Raw genomic sequence first — 16,648 nt, forward strand, 5'->3', positions numbered from 1 at the left:
ACCTGTCATTTGTTAACCCATAAAAACCTTGAAAAAGATGAAAAAGAAACAAAACTTTGTCCATCTAAGAGAGAAAATGAACAGAATGGTTTTCAGTCCAGGAAATTATTTTTTCATATATTTTCATGGTTTTGGGTTACGTCCAGAGTAGTCCATGAGCAAGATAGGTTGGTCGGTACCACTCAGGGGCAAATTGAATATACTATACTATACAATTTGACCTACTTGGCTCATGGACTCGAGGTGAAAAGAATGAAATAAGCAGAAAGAGCTGATCAGTCATGTAAGTTAAATGTTAAAAGGTGTTTTAATCACCAGTTTTGTGCACTATCTCCATTTTCGAAAAAAAGAAAAGCCACCTTAAGCCATATCCGTTAAGTATTTTTCTAATTCCATTAAAGTTTTACTACTGCAATGCTTCAAATTGTGCATAAAAATACAGAAAGACAACTAGTGACGTGTTAACGCAGAAGAGGGACATCTGTGTTTTACCGCAATGTCATGCTTCCCTGAGTTTCAATATTCAGTAATTTAATTCCTTGTTACTGGCACGTTTCAATGACTTGAGAATTTGTTTTCCAATTTAGACAACAAAGGGGCAAAAATAATCCAGTGTCTTACTCTCCTGCAACAGGTGGACTAATTCAGTTGAACGTCCTGCATTCAAATGTCCTTAATTCCTGCGTTTGGTTTCGTGCTTTCCCCTCCGTCCATCAGATGAACAGCAGATGTGTACAGATAATGGACTTGCATAATAAGACGGAACCAGGGTGCTAACAGGGTACAGTGTGTTGATTTGCTTTTCAACAAGAGGGAGTTGCGTACATCAAACATTCAATTATTCCTCCTGGGGAGGAATAATTGCTATGCTTATTTATTTATTTTATTTTATTCATTTATTTGATCAGGGACCATGCAATTATCATAGAACACATAGGACTGATGCATTACATATAGAGTGTGTAGCATAGAGCTAATTTGCAACTCCTGTCCCTGGTTGGGCTTTTAAGTAAAAGTAGTCAAAGGATCAACAACACAAATAAAAACAGCACAGACAGCATTAAAAACCTATAACCCCCACCCACACACGCACACACACACAAACACGCACAATGACACAATCCAGTCAGTCGGACCTCTTAGATGTCATAGGTGAGTACATTCTTGTTTTTCTTTCAACCAATGCTTAACTTTTGCTGTAAAAGTTTTTAAATCTACTATCCTATTAATTTCATTAGGTAATGTATTCCAGATGTGACAACCTTTGATTGAAAAGGCTGTCTGTCCAAATGTAGTTCTGCGGTAAGCTATTTTGCAATTGTTGTTGGTGGAGCTTCTGGTGACCCTGCAGCCATCCTGTCCTTGGATGAACCCACAAGAGTGGCTGTGGCGCTGATTTATTGAGGCATTTAAAGACTAATTTGACATAGCAAAGATCTATAAAGCTTTCAAAACTCAAAAAATTGTATTTTTTTAAAATACAATTTTTTGAGATTTGTATTTTAAAAAAATACAATTTTCATGTCTGAAAGCTGCAACGACCGTCAATGTGTCCGATCATCGTCTCCGAGCCAAACTCCCATGTTGATGAGGTTACAGTAAACATGAGAACTAAATCCTGAGGGGAAAACTGCAGCTCTAGCGCAACTGTGGATGTGTGTTTCACTATATTCCTGTTTGAATTTGTGTACATTGCAGTGACGCGATGCAGTTTTGTGTCCGTGTATGTGTGTAAATGGGCACTTTAAACTGTGTATTTCTCTTTGTGTGTGGTTTGTACGTGTGTGCTTTGTGTGTTTGCCAGCCGACTCTGCATGTCTGGGCTTGTATCGGTGTCCTAATCCCCGTCTCAGCGCTAGATGCTAACTGTAAGGCTCCCTGCTCATTAGTCACACCAGGATAAGCCGATTGAAACCACACACACTCTCACACACACACTCAGAGACAGTACAACCACTCACACTCACAACAGGAAAGAGGAAATCAAGCTGTAGCTGGAGTTACATTATTTAGCCCTTTAAGACCCACCATTGTGCCAGTCCGCCAGGACATATTCTAACATTTTTACATGCTGTAGTGCCATTTTTTGGAGTATTTTTATTTGCTTTACATCAATATAAGCCTCATATCCCAAGTTTCAATAATATGTATTGACTTATGTCTTAACTACGACAATAAATTGCTTAAAAGTGCAATAAACATTAAAAAATGAAAATCGTTTTTGTAACATTTTTTTCAAAATACAAAAATTGCACAGCTGTAACCCTCAAATTTGTAAATGTAAAAAAGTTGCACAATATCCTCTGGTACCACAGGAAATTTATTTGGAGTCTGTACAGAACTTGCTTGTTGAGATATGGCCAATTTTGTAACCTGTAAAAACAAACAAACAAAAAACCCCCGAAAATAATAGTGCAAAATTTGAGACTGTGCAAGATTTTTGCTATGTGTGCTTTATTTTTCAAACCCATCACTGCAACAAAAAAGCGCTCTGAGACCTGGTGAATGTATGAAATATTAGTGTAACTCCCCAGATTTCATATGCAAAAAGAATGATCGATCTATCTTATCTGGTTTCAAATCTACCCCAATCAAAAATCAATAAGCAAATCGTAGCGCAGACGCTACGCTAGGTTCTAAAGGGTTAATGGAAAATGTTCATTTTTCTACACCTCACATCAGGCTATTTTAGCTACACACAGTGTGTGTGTGTGTGTGTGTGTGTGTGTGTGTGTGTGTGTGTGTGTGTGTGTGTGTGTGTGTGCATTACTCATGTTTTGAGGACATACATCCCCTTATATTTTCTTTTTTTGGGGTAAATCCATGCAACATGAGTCGTATAATTCTAGTGCTTGCTGTAACTTCTAAACTGGTCTGTTTGGGGAACAGAATGGTCAGTGTGACGTCCTCTGATCTGATGTGTGTGTGTTTGTACCCACCTCTGACAGTGCTGATGAGAAGTGGTTGCAGTTCTTGTGCATGAGGTGGTAGGCGTTGCCTTTGTACTCCTTCCCCATCTCCTCCACGATCCGCTCCACATCCTCCTCGGTGAAGTCTGTGCTGCCCAGGACTATGGCTTCTCTGCAGAGACGAGTGGAAGTGAAGACGTCAAAGTTATCAGTCACTAAGAAAACATCTAGAGGGACTCCTGGACATTCCTGTTTCAAAGCTCTTTTGCACAATCAGCGAGCCTCAAGCAAGAACAGCTCAGGCAAACAGAATTGTTTTAAGTGGCATGCACGAGCATTTTAGGATCATTTGTGGCTTTCACAAATTTTTTCAGACTTTTGAGACACTTCGGAAACAAAATTATTATAGAAATGACACAAGGACCAAGTGATTAGATTTTGACAGTGATGCAGCTTAAAGTCTGGATCTGGATTGGTTAAAGATTTCTGTATCATTGCCAGATAGCAGCACAGCGTCACTGTAACCATGACAACAAGTGAACACTACGTCAGCTGACTGCTGATGATCATGATTGTGATCCTACTACAAACCCACCGCTGCAGATTTATCTGGTGGAAATCATACAACGAAGAACTGATTAAATCGTGGGGGTGTTTCTGAGTCCCATCAATTCCCGCCATCTGCTACATATTTAGGTCACATGATTCGGTATCCGTACATAACGTACACATGCAGAACACATACCTGTGCTCAGCCCAAGGTCATTTTTTATTAAATGTTTCATCTGTTGGAAATGATGCGACTGAGCAGCCTTGGCAGAGTACTGCGCTCTCTGAGGGCTTTTCTGGTCGTAGTATACTTTCTAATTTTCTACTGTAGTGGTGGTCACTTGACTCTTTCTGCTTGCTGCTGGAACAATGGAATTTCCATTAGGTGATCAATAAAGTTTTCTATTTCTGTTCTGTGTAAATAATTTTGACTTCCTTTAGACATGACAAACTGCTGTGAAAAAAGCAACGATTAAATTTCACAGCTGCCATTGATTCTAATAATTTCTCTATTTTTTATCCTTTGGGGATGGTTTAAATGTGATTGTAGTTTTTTGCTCATTTCCTGCTGTACTTCACATTTTACACCACGACTTCAGTCTGAGAAGGCGCCTGATCCGCTCGGCGAGGACGCATCACCGTGGACGATAAGCAGACATTTGTCCCAGATGATCCACGCTTATGGTCTAGTGGCCTGGATGGAGACAGAAAGTGTGTGTGTGTGTCTGACAGGCAGTCTGTGTAAAGCTACAGGGCAGATCAACTAGAGCAGAAGTAACACACAGCAGCACAGGAGCTCTGGGTAGACACACTAAACATATTGAACTCACTGGGTGTCCTACTGTTTCACCCACTCTGATTCAACTGCGGTAAAAAAAATAAAAAATCTGACAAAACTGGCCTGCAAACAAATGCCTCACATTTACAGATAAATCTACTTATTTTCAGCTCAACACGCCTGAGTTTTGTAGAATTGGTTTAACCCTCCTGTTGTCCTCATTTATGGGCACCAAAAAATATTGTTTCCTTGTCTGAAAAAAATCCCAAAATTCAGCAAAAAAATTTCCCAAATTTATGAAAATTTGCAAAACCTTCAGGCAGAAAATTCCAATAATTCCTTAAAAGTTTCCCTGAAAAGTTTTATTTTTAAAAAAAATCCCCCAAATTTGACTAGAAAATTCTTGTAAATATTTTCAAAAAATTAGTAAAAATCTTCAAAAAAATCCTAAAAATATCTAAAATGATTCCATATATATCAGTAAAACTTCTAATATTTTCTTGAAGAACATTCACATAAAAATCAACCAAAATCCAGTGAAATTCGCTGGATTTTGGTTGATTTTTATGTGAATGTTCTTAAAGAAACATTTTTAACATTTCTTTTTTTTCCACCAAAAAGTGTTCAAAGATTTCCCAAAAATGTTGAAAATGTGGACATCAGAAGTTTCACTGTGAAAATATATTTTTTTCCACATTTTCAAACTTTAAAACGGTTCAATTTTGACCCACAGGACGACACGAGGGTTAAAGATCACACAGCTTGTTCTTTTCCACCTCATCTACTCTAAAAATACCGTAAATACTACACAAATACCGCAAAATCCAACACACAAATACCACAAGCCTTCAGCCTCTCAAAAGGTGTCAGCAGAACATTTCAACCATAGAAGCACGTAGTTGCTTGAAAGATCCATCGGATTGCATTATGTGTGCAAATGTGTATCAAAATCAACTCTTACATGCTGCAATTTTTCTCTTAGCTTCAAACTTTTCACATGTCTCTGTCACATGAAGAGTGTGACGATTCATTTTGGTGCAAAACAGCTCCGACTGCTCATTCTCTGAGACATGTTTTTAAAAAAGGGTATCATAATACTGAAATTTCCCACATTTCTCACAATCCAAAGTGACGAAACATGAGCCAAAACCCAAAGACTTTATTTTTCCTTTATAAAGCAGCCAGGTTACGTATCTTAGACGCAAGAAAACAAGCAAACTGTTGAAACCTGAGACAGTTACCTGATAAACTAACAATAATCGACATACAGTTAAGTACAAACTGGCATCACTAAAGCTATGAAAAATTCGCTATCAGCAGTTTAAGTTCCTGTTTGTCGAGGACCCATTGCAATGGATGTATAGATATGATAAAACTCTATTTTTTTAAAGGATTCTAAACGTATAAACACAATGCAAATTTAAGACAGAAAGCTTAAAATATACTGAAACTAGAAATGTGTGTATCATGTCTGTGTGGTAAGGTACTGACTGAATTATTTGTCTATAAGAGAGTATCATTTGTCACTTAAATATCTTTACAATTTGAAAACTTTAGACTTTTTTTCCCAAGCAAAAATACCCCAAAATGACCACTTTTCAGCTTCTCAGTTGTGAAGATTTGCTGATTTTCTTTAACTGATGTCTCAATTAAGTGAATATCTTTGGGTTTTCGATCACTGTCTCAAAATCTGCTCTTTCCTGCTGCATTTTTCTCTCAGTTTCCAGCTTTTCTCATGTCGCTGTCACATGAAGAGTGAGGGGAAATTCCACAGTTTTTCCTGCTCAGTCGTCTGTTTTCTGATTTTATTTTGACCAAGTCAGCATGAAAGTATAAAATGCCTATCACATGCTGTGCTTTCTAGCCACATGTCTTCTTCACGTAGCAGCAGTAACCAGTAGACTTCACTGCAGGAAGATACCAGCTTTGGACACACGGAACACACCTGGAAAACACGATTACACTGTAAATCTGTGACACACACACTCCTCCTCCGTTTACAATCTTATTTTGGAGGCATTTCAGGGCTCCAGACTAACTTTTTCACTGGCAGCACTGATGTAACCAAATGATGCCTTGTCACAGGCAAAACACGTCGATTGCTGAACATTTTCCTATCGACAGACACTAGAATTTACCAGTGTTCCCTAAACGCCTCACAATGCAGGCTGCTGTAGCTGTGGTTTGCTCAGACAGGTGTGTGACCTAAAACTATTTTGAAAACACTTAAACTAGGGCGTTCTAATGTCACATTTGTCCAAGGTGAAACCAAGAGATTTTTTCTACATGTAGGTTTGCTACGCATGTCACGAGAAGAACGCATTTTTAACCCTTTGATGCACAACATGGGTCAAGAGGTACCCATTTTCCCTTAAATATGGGTAACTGTTGATCCATGTTGTACATCAACAGGTTCAGTGTAAATACCGCAGTACTCTGAAGTTATAAAAGTGCTACTTTCCATCACGGTGGTTAATGCAGTAGCTGCCTGTGCCCATTAGAGCGTCACCAATATAGCTTAATGATCATCATGCCCTCGCACAATGCCACCACTTGAAATTTTAACTTGCACACTCTCAAAAAGTCTTGTTTGAAGTCTGGAGTCCTGCATGTGATGGATGTGGTGGAAATTAACTCGTTTAGAGGCTGTTCTCTGGTAGTCTCAGCTTCAGATGGACATAAAGTAATTATCAGATGGCGTACAAGTAAAAATCTCATATAAATCTCTAGAAATCAGTAATCTTTCAAAGAAATCTATCTGATATATTAGCCTGATAATGGAAAATGCTTTATTTTTTTGTTTTCATGAGGTGAAAAAAACATCAGTGAATGTAAATACACTAACTGAGGCAGTAGCAGGTGGACTGTAGGACTGTGATGTGGTGATATTGATCAATACTGGTAATAATCTATCTAAATTTAATATCATAAATGAGGATGGACCCTTATGTTGGCTCCTCATGCTATTGCTAGCAAGTTGGGAATGCAGACTCCGTGGTTTTGTGTATTTTAGGCTTTTCAAATGGTGGAAAAAGTTTGTTGTGTTTCCATCTTTATTGCCTCAGGTCACCCACACCTTGCAGCACATCTCATTCTGTCTTTTATCCCGCTTTTCCAACTATTTCCTAGTCTCGTGCAGAGGTCTGACTCTTGGGAAAGTGGCTCATTTTTACTTATGCAACATTTGTTTTTAGATTTGGGTGGACGCAGATAGTAGCCCCTGCAGTTTAGCTACCAGGAAAAGTTGAGTGTAGAAGATGCTATCCTCCACCTCCTCCGTCCACTAGGCCTACTTTCACCTGAAGAAGGGATGTGGTACTCTGAGAAACATGTTTTATGATTTCTCCAGTGCTTTCAGTCCATCTTAATTTGAGAAAAGTTCACCTCATACACCTTATATTAAGTTTAATTCAGAGATATACACCGCATACAGATGTTCTCAGATGACATTGTATTTGTGGGGAGTATCAGCGGTGCACGGCGCTGCTTAAACCACCTACAGCTGAATATATTGGAGACCAAGCAGATGGTGGTGGATGATAGACTAGACTGCTATCGGACCAGTCCATGGTTTCCAGCGTTCTTTTCGATGCTGGGGAGGCGGCATTAAGAAGAGAGATGCTCTGTGGTTTACATGAAGCTGGACTCTATCTTGGACAATAAAAGCCACCTGCTACACAGCGCCATAATGAAGCGGAGGAGTGTGTTCAGTGGTTTAATTGCAGTCACAGAGCTGCTCAGTGGACAGACTTCAGAGATCCTTTGTCCCCGGAGCTATTAAGGCTTTTGAACTCCTCCCAGGAGAAGCAAACTAAGTACTGGGCCTAATGCACTGCTGTGTGTTTCTGCTTTATTTCACTGGCTGTATTTGCCCTGCTTACTATGTACTCAAAGTCACTTTATTTACCATCACTGCAAATCTACATATGTACTGTTGATAGCTTGGAATATCTTATGTTTATTTTTTTCATTTTGTAGCTAGTTTTTTGCTTAAATTTAATTCATGGGTCAATAAATTATCCATCTTTCTCTGTCTGTCAATCTAGAACAGATACATATATCATGAATTAGTGTGTTTATCATTGATGTTGAGGTATTTCTCACTGTATAGCCGAGCTTTGGTGACTTTATTGCTGGCTGACTTGCTACTTCACTGACGACTCAATTAGCTGACAGACTGACAGACTGCAACCGGACTGAACTACTGACACACTAATGAACTGAATGCTTAGCTTACCGACTGATAAACATTCGATAAATCGATCTAAGTGCCTGACATGAACCAGCACACACACTGTAAAACAGACCGACTGGGCCAACACCTGACCAGCTCACTGCCGAGTGGCGACAGGTGGGGCAGATGAACATTTAGGAAACACACCTGTGCTTGTGCATCTCATATAAACACCAAATATCCACTTACTTGAACTTAAAGGTCTCGCCGAGTTCAGTTGCGTCGCCTGGCGTTATCTCAAAGATCCCTGAGAACGGGTAGGGGTGTCCTCCATAGGCAAACTCTGAACACACGCAACAAGAACACATAGTTTAACCCTCGTGTCGTCCTGCGGGTCAAATTGACCCATTTTAAAGTTAGAAAATGAGAAAAAATATATATTTTCACAGTGAAACTTCTGATGTCCACATTTTCAACATTTTTGGGAAATTTTTGAACATTTTTTTGGTGGAAATAAAGAAATGTTAAAAATGTTTCTTAAGAACATTCACAAAAAAAATCAACCAAAATCCAGCGAATTTCACTGGATTTTGGTTGATTTTATGTGAATGTTCTTAAGAAAATATTAGAAGTTTTATTGATATATATGGAATCACTTTAGATATTTTTAGGATTTTTCTGGAATATTTTTACTCATTTTTTGAAAATATTTAGAAGAATTTTCTTGCCAAATTTGGGGCATTTTATTTATTTATTTATTTATTTTTTTTAAATAAAACTTTTAAGGTAAACTTTTAAGGAATTATTGGAATTTTCTTCCTGAAGGTTTTGCAAATTTTCATAAATTTGGGGAATTTTTTTTGCTGAATTTTGGGATTTTTTTCAAAGAAACAATATTTGTTGGTGTCCATAAATGAGGACAGCAGGAGGATTAAATGGCTAAAGTTACAAAACAAAAGGCCTCTCTGTGACATACAGCACATTTATAGGCAGATATTCTTGGAAGGAAACACAGTGACATACGTTTTATGTATTCTGAGCTATAAAAACTGCATCCTTTCTGAAGCACCACCCTCAGGCAGATGACCTGATGTAGGCGGTGTCAGATTTCTGGGTAACCTTACCTCTTCCATAGATCTCAATCCCTGAGTGAAAGACTCCTATTCCCAGAGAGCTGGTGAACTCATTGATCCAGTACTGAAGACACAAAGAGACAAACACAGGATAAGATATGGCTTCAGATGCATTTACTGCTGCAGTGATTTAAGCACCCTGTATTTTCAAAATTCATACACAGTTACCCTCGCTAATACTATACAACAGAAAATGTCTCAGAAATGGGTCATTACCAATATTCCTTGTGTAAGTTGGTGTTTTTTCAATTTAAAAATTCAACATTTAGTCTGTAAAATGTCAAAATATTGAAATACAACCATCACAATTCGTAAGAGACCAAATAATGTTGCCAAGTTGCTTGTCTTGTCCAACAAGCAGTCCCAAATACAAATATTATACTGGAAAAAAAAAGTACAATAAAATCATGCCATTTCTGAAGTTCGAACCAGGAACTTTTTAGATTTTCCTTAATAAAAGAATTTATATGACTTTTGACAGTAATACATCTTTATTTCCTCACGAAAGAACACCACCACATATCTAAAATTCTAATTATGTTCTTGTTAATCCATTATGTAACTTTTACTGTCTAGCTTTTCCTGGTTCAGAATGGGCCTGTGGGCGGTACAAAGCATGATCGATCCACAGACAGCAAAGGCGATTACCTTTTTTTTTCCAAAAATCAGAAATCTATGTCTTTTCCTGTCATTTCTGGCCATTTGATAGAGAAAAAATATATTAAGCTTGATTAAATGCAATTCTGAATAACAAAATTGGTTTAAAGAAGTTTAGAATTTGTATGTTGGGTAAAACCTTCCACTATGAAGGCAAAACCCTGCTGTAATTACACCACAAGTGGCAGCTGGGGAGGCATATTTAAACGTTTAAATACCTGATTCAGAGCAAACCTTACTACTGAATGAGTCACTGTCTTATTATACTGAAGTACATGCATAGAACTATTGTAGATTTATAGAGAGAATAACAAAAGGTTAAATTTATGCATCATTTAACAGCACAATCATTAAATAAATGTAAATATATTCAGAATGTCTGGATGACACCAGCTGGTGTCAACGTGATCGGATGTTTACACAAGATCTCTTTCACACACAGTCAATGAAGGACAAGCAAAAGCACCAAATCAATAGCAGCAGCAGCACTGATCTGACATTACCGTCCATCTTTCCAGTCACGTTTCCGTCTAACATGCTGTGATTGGCCGCGCTGTTGCTAGGCAGAGTTCGTCCGAGTGAAAAAGATGTTTTTATGTGGTGGGAATCTGATGCTGATGCGGCTCAGGATGCTGAATAATAAGTTACTAAATCTACTAATCATCTTTACTAGAGCTCCCACAAATCAATCACACAAACATTATTCAACAGTCCCCTGTCTGGTGTGCCTTTCTACACAAGTGCCAAACCCTTGACTAATGTTTATCCAAACCCAACACCGGCAAAGCAATAAAGCAGATGATCCATTTTGGTGCATAGCAGCTCTGACCACTCCTTCCTGGAGACACGCATTCAAAAACAGTGTAATAATACTAAACATTCAGACAATTCCCCACAGTCCAAAGCAACGTAACACAAGCCAGAACCCAAAGATATTCTGTTTTCTGTGAGACACAATACAGGAAAGCAGGAAATTCTAACATATTAGAAACCAGAACCAGGAAATTCTTTAAACCTGAAACCATTACCTCATCAGTTGACTATCTAATAATCTTACAAAGTAAAATAATACTAAGAATTCAGATAAGTATGTCAAGTTTGCAATTAGCAGTCATAATAAAAAATAAAATTGCATCATAAAAAGCAGCTTTTTTTTTTAAAGGATTCTAAACATATTTATGGATCTCTTTACAATACAGAAAGTGTAAACCATCCTAAAACTAAAAATACGTGTATCGTGGCCGAGTGTTAAGATTCTGACTGAATAAAGACTCAGTTTGATTTCTGACTTAAATTCAGTATCTTAGCTTCACAATTTGAAAACTTTACTGAAGACATTTTTTCAGGTATAAATTGTGAAGATTTGCTGCTTTTCTTCAACTACTGTCATAATTAAAAGAATATATTTTTATGGTTTTAGACAAGACATTAATGCCAGCATTAGAACACCGAGTCTTTTATACTATTTTCAACAATGTTGAGACCATAAAACTCTCTGACAAATGGAGAAAACAATCATCAGATTAGTCCACAATTCAAAATAATCGGGATTTTCAAAATCTTTGGCAATTAATCCTCATAAAATTTCAATCAGTTGCTTTTTTCTTCACTCCACTCTGCCCCTGCACAACAGAGATCCCAGAATAAGATAAAGATGGAGTGAATTTATCTCCAAGTTGATCAGGAGTTACATGTAGTTGATATCATGTTCTGTGCACAAGCAGACCTTAATACTCAGTAACCGTTAAAAGTGCAGGACATATTTATCAGAACATAAACCACAGCAATCTATTTAAACTACTGCCGTGTTTCCTGTCTAGTGTGATGCAAATACAGTACGTAGCTGCACATTATTAGCTGTGGCAGAGCTGACAGTCTTCACCACATCTGCACTGTAAATTATATCCTCTGCACATTTTAACAGTTTAGACACAAATTGTGGTAATTAATAAGAATAATAAGGGGGTCAAAAGTAACCCGGTAAGGTCATTGTCTTTCAATATCTTTCTTTTATTTTCCAGCTATTCCTTAAAAAGCATGTTTTTTTCATATCATTCCATTTAATTTTTGTAGTTTTATACTTTTAAAGAAACTGTAATATTTGTACTACCCAAAGCTGTATATCACTGATAATATCACACAAGAGGTGATGGAGGCACAGAGAGCAACAACAGATAGAGGAAAAGAGAGGAAAAATGTCAAGAAAATGGATGCTGGCATTCTTCTATTGCTGTTCTGTGTAATATTCTTCTTTTTCAATTATCAAAATGTTCAAAATCTGTTAGAAAGTGAAAAATAAACATATTTAAAACATGAAATTGTTCTTGTGTGGACACAAAATAATAGCACAAATGATAATACAAATGATTATTCTTATCCAAAATGACAAAAATGGCAAAAAAACACATTCTTATACGGGTCATATTTTTTCCAGCTTATGGAGGAATGCAGGGTCCAATCACTGGAGCATCTAAGGGTTAAAGTACTGTGGACTAAAAAGAAAGTTTATTCTCATTTTACTGTTTAACCCTCCCATTATCTTCATTTACGGGCACCAAAAAATATTGTTTCCGTGTCTGAAAAAAAACTAAAAAAAATCCACAAAAAATTCCCCAAATTTCTGAAAATTTGCAAAACCTTCAGGAAGAAAATTCCAACAATTCCTTAATAGTTGCCCTGAAAAGTTTTATTTCAAAAAATACCCCAAATTTGGCAAGAAAATTCTTGTAAATATTTTCAAAAAATTAGTAAAAATCTTCCAAAAAATCCTAAAAATATCTAAAGTGATTCCGTATATATCAGTAAAACTTCTAATATTTTCTTTAAGAACATTCACAAAAAAACCAACCAAAATCCAGTGATTCCAATTTCCCCAAAATGTTGAAAATGTGGACATCGGAAGTTTCACTGTGAAAATATATTTTTTTCCCACATTTTCAAACTTTAAAATGTGTCAATTTTGACCCGCAAGACGACACGAGGGTTAAGTCACTGCAGCTCTTAACTACTTGTTGTACATAATAAGTGTGCAGGTATCCACATCCATGTTGCTGGTGTGATTGCAGATAATACTGGAGACCAATAAGTGTCACCTTTCTGACCTCTGCAGAAACACGAGATGCAAACTGTTGTGAGAGCAGTAAAGTGAGTGGACTCTTGTGATGGTTGACTGACTGAAGGTCAAATTAAAAGAAGGTTGAGGAATGTGCATAAATCTGAAATGTTGTTGCTGCCATTGTCCATCTGTCTCCACAGAAAGATCCCATGAAATAGATACCTCCATGATGACCTCAGGCTGCACCAGTGGTGAAACTAAACTATTATACATTTTTCAACAATCCTGCCTTTCTGCATTTTCACTCAAATTTCCTTCTCTTCATACCAACAGTCTGTCATTTTACACTTGAGTCTTTTCACTCACACTAACTATCTGTTTCAACAGAAATTACAGAAGCAAAGATGCCATTTCAAAGGACTAAGGTTTAAAGGAAAGATCAGTTTGTCCTCTTCCATAGCAAGGTCCAAAGTAAGGTTAGACAAAATGCAGTGTTCAGTACAGCAGAAAAAAGAAAATAAATGCACAAACTAACATTTCCATCACTTATTTTCAGAAAATTAAAACACTAAAAGTGTCTAATTGGCTGTAATTGCTACTGTAACAATTAAGAAACAATAAGAATAAGGTGTGAGCTGGTTACACTCAGGAATATTTTTTTTAAAATGAAACAATTAATTCAATTTCTTTTTTACAAAATGTTCTTAAGAGCAACATATTCACAACTAAATTAACAAATTAAGCTAGGAGTGATGCTCCAGATCGCATAAATGGACCGTATTGCAGTCATCTTGCTTGAATAAACTGTATTGCACTTGATTTGAGCATTCTCTGGTGAATAATTTGCACATTTTTGCACTTGGTAAATATTTCTATTGCTTTTTAATCATAGATTTCACTGGATTTACTACACTTGCTGTTTATTTCACTGACAACATTTGCATTCTTTTTAAATCTTTTGGTCTTTGTATTTTAATTTTCAGTTTTTACTGTAATGCACCAAGTCGAATTCATCGAAAACCTACTTGGCAATAAAACTGGTTCTGATTAAATTGTCTGTGGATAAATGGAGCGTGCAGTGTGAGCTCCATAAAGGATGAGCAGAGAATCTGCAGATTTTGGCTGCAGTTTGCAGTCTGATTAAAACATGCGGTGCTAATAAACAAACCGTACGTGTTTAATGGAAATTGTTAGTGTGTTTGCTCAGTGCTTTAAGGCTGCTAGCGTACTATACCACAAAGACAGTCACTGTTCCACTACCAAATTGTTTCAAAACTTGCAGTTATTTCTGTCAGACGGTGAGTACGCTGACAAAAACTGACTCCTAAAAGTAGCATCCTGAATTGAACTCATTTAGGAAGTGATTGTTTTTGTTTCAGTACTTAACACACGTCTTCTGTTCTTGTGCTTTAAATATTTTAATTTTCCAGCACACAATCAATAATCCTACAAGCTAATTCTCCTCTAAGCAGCTCCAAACATTAGTATCATGTCACTACTAGCAAGCAATTATTGCTTACCTGCAGGAAGTGCACAGCTCCATAGTAAATATTTCTGGAGTTGTGGACCTGAATTTCACATCAATTTCAGTAAAAAATGAAGCAAATCCTGTGAATAAGTTGTTTGTGTGTGTTTTGAACGTGTATGCACCAAATAAATAAGCAGATCTTGGAATAAAAGGTGAGTTTGCTAAGATGACTGCTCAGCTGTCTTCATCTTTCTGAATTTCTTTGAGTTCTTAGATAACTCCATAACTCCACTCCAATTTTTTTACGAATAAATGCACCAACGTCTACAACATCAAACCCGACTGAGCCAAGATGTTGCTCAACATTTTAGCCTTCTGTTTCTCACTGCAGAGTGTGTCTGTTTCCTGACCTACATAAGGTAACGTTGCACAAAAAAAGCTACAGCAAGAGTCAGCAAGTGGCTTTATTCTACCGTGTGTCGGTTCAGGGTGTGACCTGGTTGGATGTTTCATTTTGGAAGAGGATCAGCAGTCAGTCCAAAAATCTATACAACACAACATCCTAGTGTGTGAATTTTTCCTCACATCAGCTTATCTGGTAGCAAATCCTGCTCATATTAGATGTGCAGTTGTTTCTCTGAGCCCAGGAATAACATCTGTCTGTCTACAACAGCTGGTTCTCAAAGACTGAAGAAAAGTCTTGGCTTTTTTTAACCCTCATGTCGTCCTGCGGGTCAAAATTGACCCGTTTTAAAGCTTGAAAATGTGGGGAAAAATATATACTTTCAAAGTGAAACTTCTGATGTCCACATTTTCAACATTTTTGGAAAATCTTTGAATATTTTTTGGAGGAAAAAAATAAATGTTAAAAATGTTTCTTAAGAACATTCCCAAAAAAATCAACCAAAATCCAGCAAAATTTGCTGGATTTTGGTTGATTTTTATGTGAATGTTCTTCAAGAAAATATTAGAAGTTTTACTGATATATATGGAATCACTTTGGATATTTTTAGGATTTTTTTGGAAGATTTTTACTCATTTTTGAAAATATTAAGAATTTTCTTGCCAAATTGGGGGGATTTTTTATTTTTTTTAATAAATAAACATTTTAAGGGAAATTTTTAAGGAATTATTGGAGTTTTCTTCCTGACGGTTTTGCAGATTTTCATAAATTTGGGGAATTTTTTTGCTGAATTTTTGTATTTTCTTCAGACAAGGAAACAATATTTTTTCTGGTGCCCATGAATGAGGACAACAGGAGGGTTAAACAAACCGACTGCATCAGCTTTTCTGCTTCGATTCTCTGACTAGGGCTTTCAGTAAGAAGGGTGAACTTTAAGTGGATGCTGTCCAAAAAGGCTGTGCACTCCAAGAATCCACAACAGCATTTAATCTGCAGGAGAAACCCACAACTATCAGAGCCTTGACTTTATATAAAGGCAAACAGTTAGCAGTTAACTCGATGCCATAACGAGCTGCTGCAGCGTGGGTGAACACTGTGTGTGGAGGGATATTTTAAGAAAGCTAATCTGTGAGAAAATGCAAAATGACTGCCTCCCTGTCTGTTCACAGGAGCAACAAAGAAACATCATCTCCTCCTCCCCCTCAGCGGTGAAATAAGACTCTTATCTTGGCCCTCATTACTTCAAAGCTTGTTAAAACCTGCGTCCCGCAGAGAGTGGGCTGAGTGTTTATGAATGAACTGAAGATGACAATGGGAGGAGGAAGGGGATGACAGAGACACGGATGAACCAAGAGAAGCTACAGTTAAATACTCAGATACTATAGTTCTGCTTGAGTGTACATCACTGCTGCAAAACTTTTAGCGGAAACAAGGCGACTGGCAGCTGAACTGAGAGCACAAACCGAGGGAAGGAAACTGCAACCAGCCGCAAGACAAATTATAAGAGTGTGACTCTAAAGTC

The 16,648-nt window shown here is 37.2% G+C and overlaps 1 protein-coding gene across 1 annotated transcript in view; it reads right to left on the reverse strand.

Annotated features, from left to right (window-relative positions):
• The window catches only part of desi2 (desumoylating isopeptidase 2), a 35,181-nt gene that overhangs the window by 9,714 nt on the left and 8,819 nt on the right, over nt 1-16,648 (reverse strand). Inside the window, exons 2-4 of the mRNA XM_023276540.3 lie at nt 9,535-9,607; nt 8,660-8,753; nt 2,940-3,081 (exon numbers count right to left, since the gene is read on the reverse strand). Coding sequence (XP_023132308.1) covers nt 2,940-3,081; nt 8,660-8,753; nt 9,535-9,607 — 309 coding nt within the window. The remainder of the gene's footprint in view (nt 1-2,939; nt 3,082-8,659; nt 8,754-9,534; nt 9,608-16,648) is intronic.

This window comes from Amphiprion ocellaris, chromosome 16 (genome assembly GCF_022539595.1).
Source record: "Amphiprion ocellaris isolate individual 3 ecotype Okinawa chromosome 16, ASM2253959v1, whole genome shotgun sequence".
NCBI classification, from domain to species: Eukaryota; Metazoa; Chordata; class Actinopteri; family Pomacentridae; genus Amphiprion; species Amphiprion ocellaris.